Source organism: Thermothelomyces heterothallicus (assembly GCF_042370625.1).
Source record: "Thermothelomyces heterothallicus CBS 202.75 unplaced genomic scaffold P884_scaffold_1, whole genome shotgun sequence".
NCBI classification, from domain to species: domain Eukaryota; kingdom Fungi; phylum Ascomycota; class Sordariomycetes; order Sordariales; family Chaetomiaceae; genus Thermothelomyces; species Thermothelomyces heterothallicus.
Genome location: NW_027192562.1, coordinates 2,351,750 through 2,357,749, shown reverse-complemented (window position 1 = coordinate 2,357,749; position 6,000 = coordinate 2,351,750). Strand labels below are relative to the sequence as shown.

The following is a 6,000-nucleotide window of genomic DNA, read 5'->3' as shown; positions in this document are numbered from 1 at the left end:
CCCCCTTTTTTTTTTTTTTTTATTCCTGAAAGGCAGGGCGGGCGCACCGTGTCTGCGAGCTGATGGCTCGAAACAACCAAACCTACCAACATTCGGCCTTGAAAGAGGACAGTAATAAACAAGAACAGTCGCCTCATCATAACCCAGCCCGAGCCCGGGCCTTTTCCTTCTCCCTCTGGATGCTCTTGAAAAACTTGCTCTGGCCTTCGCTGCCAGCCCCCTTCTTCGCCTTCGCCTTGAGCGCCTTGTTTGCCGCCTTGTTCTGCTCGATATATGCCATGTCCTGCCCACCAGCAAGCTCGCTGAGCATCCCCGCAGTCCGGCGCACCCCGTTGCCGGGTTTCTTCACACCGTTCCCGGAACCAGCGCCGCGACTCCGACCGGTCTTACCGAACAGATCGTCCGTCTCGACGTCGTCCTCGACGCCGCGCTCGTTGTCGACCAGCGTGCGCTGCAGCAGCTCGCGGCACTCCTGAGGGGTGGCAAACGCCAGGTCGGGCGTCTTCTCGATATTGGCCAGCTGCGTGATGACCTTGAAGGCGTAGCCCTGGTCGACGAGGAAGGCCTGGCGCTTGGAGGAGTAGTACATCTCCTGGGTGTCTTTGGAGACCAGAGAGTAGAAGAACGCGTTAAAGCCTTCGTCGTTGCGGCGCTTGGCGCGGAGGATGCGGCCCAGGCGCTGGGCCTCCTGACGGCGGGAGCCAAAGTGGGACGAGATCTGGATCAGGCAGGTCGCCTCTGGCAGATCGAGGGAGGTATCGCCAATCTTGGAGAGGAACAGGGTGTTGACTTCGGGATTGTGCTGGAAGTTCTCGAGGACTTGCATGCGCTCCGCCTGGGAGGTGCCGCCGTAGATAAAGACCTTCTTGAGCTTGAGGGCGTACTGTTTGAGGGAGTAAAGCTCGTCCGAGAAGACAATAATCTTGTCGCCACGAGCTTCGTGATAGTTGATCAGGTATTGACAGGCCTGGAACTTGCGCGGATTCATGGCGTAGAGGGTGCGCTTCATGCGCGCGTTCGCACGGAGATACTCGTCGTAGAACTCGGTCGGCATTGGGCACCAGACCTCGGCGCATTGCACCTTGGCGATGTGGCCCTGCTGCGACAGCTCCATCCAGTTAGCTTCGTAAAGCTTGGGGCCGATGAGGAAGTTAAGATGGGAGATCTTGTCATCCTCGCGTAGAAGCGTCGCCGTGAGTCCAAGCTTAGAGTGCGACTTGATGGACGAGATGACGCGCCGGAACATCTCGGCCGGGACGACGTGGACCTCATCCAGGAGCATCAGGCCCCATTCGCGGCCTCTCAAAAAGTCCATCATCTTCTTGGAATCGTGAGACCGCTCCCGGCTGTTGGTGACCATGGAGTACGTGGTGACGATGATACCGGTGCTGCCAGAAAACTTCTGCTTGCTCTCGGCAGTAAAGATGGCGATGTCGTCCGGGTTGATGTTGGACCACTTGAGGAATTCCTGGCGCCACTGCACGACAGACATGGAGCTGGTACACAGGACGATGACCCCCTTCTTGATGGTGCAAGCGGCAGTAATGCCGACCAGCGTCTTGCCCGCGCCGCACGGCAGGACGATGATGCCGCTCTTGGCGCGGCCGTTGCCGAACATCTTGCTCAGGCTCTTCTCCTGATACGGGCGGATCTGGGTGTTGGGGCGAAGGTCAATCTCCAGATTCGGGTTTACGTCGTCATTTCTGAAGTCATATTCTTCCAAGATGGGGTAGCCGATGTCGAGACAGCGTTTCTGGACGGTCTCGACATTGGCATCTGAGATCTCAAACGAATGGACGGCTTCTTTTTCGTCATCGTCATCTTCTTCATTTAGAGCGGTGAAGAGGTCCGCCTCGTTGGGGACGTCGCCGCCCTCGCCAGGCTTCTTCTCACCCGGCTTCAGATCTGCCTGGTGGACGCCGGCAGCGTTCTGCGTCCCCGGGATGACGAGACCACCCATGGTAGGCGCATAGCTGGTGGTGATGTCGCTGGACCCTTGGACGCGGAGCGCCCCGATCACCTTGTCCTTGAGGAGGGTCTGCAGCACCTCGGCGTCCGCGCTCTCTACGTAATATTTGTTGTGCTTGAGGACTAACTTCACCTTGCCAAAACTCCTTGTGTGATCTTCAATTTTTTTGCGAACGATATCAGGCAGCGAGGTCTTTAGGAAACGCTCCAATGTGTTGATGATATCTTTCGGTCGCAAGCCCACCGACACGGCCGCGTACAGGCTGTGCGGCGTCAGAGCATACTCGTGCAGGAAAGTAGGGCGCGACTTGGGCTCAGCGATAGTGATGAGGAAATCGGTGGCCTGCTCGGCCAGCGGATTGAACCGCTCGAGAACGATGGTGCAGCTGTCCGGGTCGATCCATAACGGGCGGTTCTGATGATCGGGCTTGAGCGGAAGGTGGGAAAAATCCCGCTTTCTAAAAAAGGGCGACGCGGCGTCATACCGCCTGAATTCCCTCCCGATTTCGTCCTTCTGCCCTTGAAGGCGCTTGCCCCCCAGCGTGAACTTGCTGACGAACTCATCGGCCTCCTTGGAAAGCATCGCCTCGCGCTCCCTTTGCTCTTCGGACACGTCTTCGTCAAAGTCCTCATCGCCGTCCGACATCACCGAGCTGTCAAGGCTACGCGGAGTCGCCGGGCCGGGGGTCGACATGGCAGATGCCCGCCCTGCCTTGGCCGCGCCCGCCTGCCCGGGCGGCGCCTTGCGCTTCGGCGGCATCGTCGCAGCGGGAGGGGATTGATCTCCAAGCCAATTTCTCAAGACTATGGGCGCCGGCTTTCGAGTACAAATTCCCGCTGCTGAGATCTCAGTACGGTTAAGGATAGCCGCGTACTCAATAGCGGCAGGCAGGGAATGGTTGATGGATGAAATGCTGAATGCAGGCTAAAGAAGTAGAATGATGGTTTGCTTTTGCTTTAAAGTCGCCTCGTTGCCTTCGAGGATTAGTAATAAGTGGGTCGACTCGGTGCGGCCCCACCACAGTTTCCCGACCAGACGAGCCCCGCGGATCCACAGCGGACCACAGCCCTTGTCACTCTTGGCTCTCTTGGTCCGACTTTTGCGGTTCACCGGACTTCTAATCCCTAACTATTATGTACGGAATACTCCGATTAGTCCTGGGACAACAGTGACGGGCACAACACCTGCACAAGCAACGATCTTGTGTGTACAGTTCTCTTCCATCATCATAAGGCAACACACTCGCTCTGGAAAGGTAGCCTGACCGTCACAATGTGGTGAGTGCAACCTCTTCCCTCCTCCTTGGTCGATCCTCTTGTTCTCAGCTAAGCTGACAAACAAACCCCCCCTCCATCAGTAAACACATTCTCAACGCCCAGGTCTCGATTCGCTCGCCATGCTGTACGCAAATGCTCCCCCATTTTCCCGCACAGTGTAAATCAAAAGAAATTCCTAGCTGAGATTTAACCCCTTTTCCCCTCTTCAGGCCGCAAATGGTTCGACTGCCCCGAGTGCCACGCCGAACAGGAGTCGCACCCGCTCCTCCAGCGCTTCGAGATGACGTTTGCCTGCAAGAAGTGCAAGAAGTGCTTCCGCAAGGACGCGTCCGAGTTTGAGGAGGCCGACGAGTACTGCCCGCACTGCGACAACCACTTCGTCCTGGAGGCCGTGACGCCCAAGCCGGCCATCAGCGTCGAAGGCGAGGACGTGCGCATCGACAGCCGGATGATCAAGGATGACAGAGTCAAGCCGAAGCACACTGACAAGATTACGATCTTTGACCCCGATCGGGACGCAGATAAGCTGGGTTGAGTGCTTCCGGCAAGACAGCTAGCTGGAGGAAGGAGCGGTTGGTGATCGATGTGCTTTTGAGCGAGAGATTTTTAAGCAAGATACCCGGAACGTGGGGAGTTAAATTCCATAGAGAGTGGGAAGCCTGGAGACAGGCGCAGAGGCACCTTGTGTTTTCGCCGTGATCGCATGCATTTCGTTGGTATAGTCTTACAGAAGAAGGCTTCAGCTTTCATGGCCCCTTGTGCCGTCAATCTCATCACCACCCTCTCCTGGAGCCGACATCCCTGGTCGTCGTTGCCCTCCACTATCTATCCTCCACGCTACTGTTCACTCGACTCGCCCTGGGTACCCCGGGTCAATATGGCGGCGCTGCCTGTCCCGGGGGTCCTGCCCGTCTTCTTCTTGGCCGCCTCCTCCTGCTTCTCCTGCTCAATGTTCTTGACGTAGTTCTCGATGTCCTCGACCGGCAGCATCTCGATCGGCTTGCCGGGCGCCATAATGGCGATCTCGATATTCTTAGCACCCGTCTGCACCACCTCGAGCAGTGACTTGATCGCTAGCCGCACTGTCGCCTCGCGGTCCATGTCCTCCTTGTAATTGCGCTCCAAGAACTCCCGGACCGTCTTGCTCGACCGGCCGATGGCGTTGGCTTTCCTGCGGCAGGTGTCAGCCCCACAGTATTCCCTCTCCCGCGTCTTCTCAACGCTTCGCACGCTTACCATGCCGAGTAGATACCCGACGGCTCGGTCTGGTAAAGCCTGGGCGTGTCGCTGCCCTTGTCGAAACCGACAATGAGGGTGCTGATACCGAAGGGCCGGACGCCACCGCTCTGGGTGTACCGTTGCTGCACGCCGGCGACGTACTTGGTGATGTACTCGACTGTGACAGGGTCCTCGAGGTTGAGGCGGTGCGACTGGGCTTCTAACCGCGCCTTGTCGACCAGGATGCGGGCGTCTGCGTTCAGGCCGGCGAAAGCGAGGCACACGTGGGTATCGAGGAGACCGATCTTGGAGGGCGTGATGCGAGTGTCTTGGAGTTTCATGGCCGACCGCTTCTCGCAGCCCAGGACTACCACATCCTTGCCCTTGACACCAACCGCGCAGGTACCTGTCGTGGCATTGTCAGCTATTTAAATGGTGCAACGCGGGGCGGGGGACAGCAGCTGCTTACCTCTCTTGACAGCCTCGCCGGCATATTCGACCTGGAAGACGTGTCCATCGGGACTATGAACGGGTTAGCGGCTTGTTGGGAGACCTGGGGCGAAGTAACGGCGACGGACCTAAACACTGAAGGCGAGCTAGGTTAGCGATCATAGGATGGCTGTGGAGCTGCAGACAGCGCCCGAGAGAACTCACCCGAAAGGGCTCTGTCGTATCCCGAAGCCATGATTTGCGTATGGTGATTGGGTTTCCGTCGTCCTTTTTTTTTCCGCTAAATTCAGGTCCCTTTGTGCAGAGGTTCGAGACGGGCGGGAGGATGTGGTGCAATCAGTTGCCTAGTTGAGTTGCGGTTGGTGGTTGCTGGAGATGCGGGACCTCAGATGCAACTGAGGTGCAGGCTGCCAGCTGTGACGACGAAGCTCCAAGGCTGCCAAAGAAGCGCGCGAAGCAAGTCGACCCACCCAAGCAGCTCCAACCAACTCCTCCCGCCGCAGCTCTAGCCCCAGTCTTCGCCGCAACCCCAACCCTTGCTTACAAGATCACTCTCGAATCATCCTGCAGAGAACCCCTACAGAAGCACCTTGGTCCTCACGACTATTCCCACGGCGTTACGAAGGCCAAAGTGGATTGAAGTCACGACTGATAAAAATCAAGAGTCATGCTCATGCGCGAAAGGAACACCTGTTGATATTGAACATGCATAAGTGTCATGCGTGAACTTGTAATTACTATGTACGGACTTCGTACCTTCCACAACCTACTTAAGTTCCCACAGGAAGTTACACCATACACACATCGGATTATTATTGAAACAAGAGGTGCACAACTGTGACGCAGATATTACTTGCCTAGCACCTATCCGAGAGAAAACACGCGGCTCACATTCCACCAGGTATTTAGGTATTAATTAATTAGACAGGAACTCCATTGCGCTCGTGTTTTTCAAGATTCAAAGCGTCAAGTCAATCCCATTTCAACTCACTGACATTGAAGTCAAATTCTTATTTGTCTGATACCTCGCCAGTCTATCCGGCCTTTACTCATGTATTATTTGTTGCACGTACAACGCCAAATCAA

The 6,000-nt window shown here is 56.4% G+C and overlaps 3 protein-coding genes across 3 annotated transcripts; 1 reads left to right on the top strand and 2 right to left on the bottom strand.

The window, feature by feature from the left end:
• Positions 1 to 12: 12 nt before the first annotated feature.
• Positions 13 to 2,885, bottom strand: P884DRAFT_253963 (P-loop containing nucleoside triphosphate hydrolase protein). The gene has a single exon (XM_069440851.1). It carries the CDS (start codon positions 2,726 to 2,728, stop codon positions 137 to 139), a length of 2,592 nt encoding a protein of 863 aa, XP_069302013.1. The 5' UTR covers positions 2,729 to 2,885; the 3' UTR covers positions 13 to 136.
• Positions 2,886 to 3,101: 216 nt separating this feature from the next.
• Positions 3,102 to 3,941, top strand: P884DRAFT_253962 (uncharacterized protein). The gene is made up of 3 exons (XM_069440850.1): positions 3,102 to 3,246; positions 3,327 to 3,370; positions 3,456 to 3,941. Exons 1-3 carry the CDS (start codon positions 3,242 to 3,244, stop codon positions 3,779 to 3,781), a joined length of 375 nt encoding a protein of 124 aa, XP_069302012.1. The 5' UTR covers positions 3,102 to 3,241; the 3' UTR covers positions 3,782 to 3,941.
• Positions 3,942 to 5,316, bottom strand: P884DRAFT_253961 (nucleophile aminohydrolase). The gene is made up of 5 exons (XM_069440849.1): positions 5,119 to 5,316; positions 5,043 to 5,049; positions 4,934 to 4,986; positions 4,483 to 4,870; positions 3,942 to 4,417 (listed from the first exon to the last, which is right to left on the bottom strand). Exons 1-5 carry the CDS (start codon positions 5,147 to 5,149, stop codon positions 4,084 to 4,086), a joined length of 813 nt encoding a protein of 270 aa, XP_069302011.1. The 5' UTR covers positions 5,150 to 5,316; the 3' UTR covers positions 3,942 to 4,083.
• Positions 5,317 to 6,000: the final 684 nt, after the last annotated feature.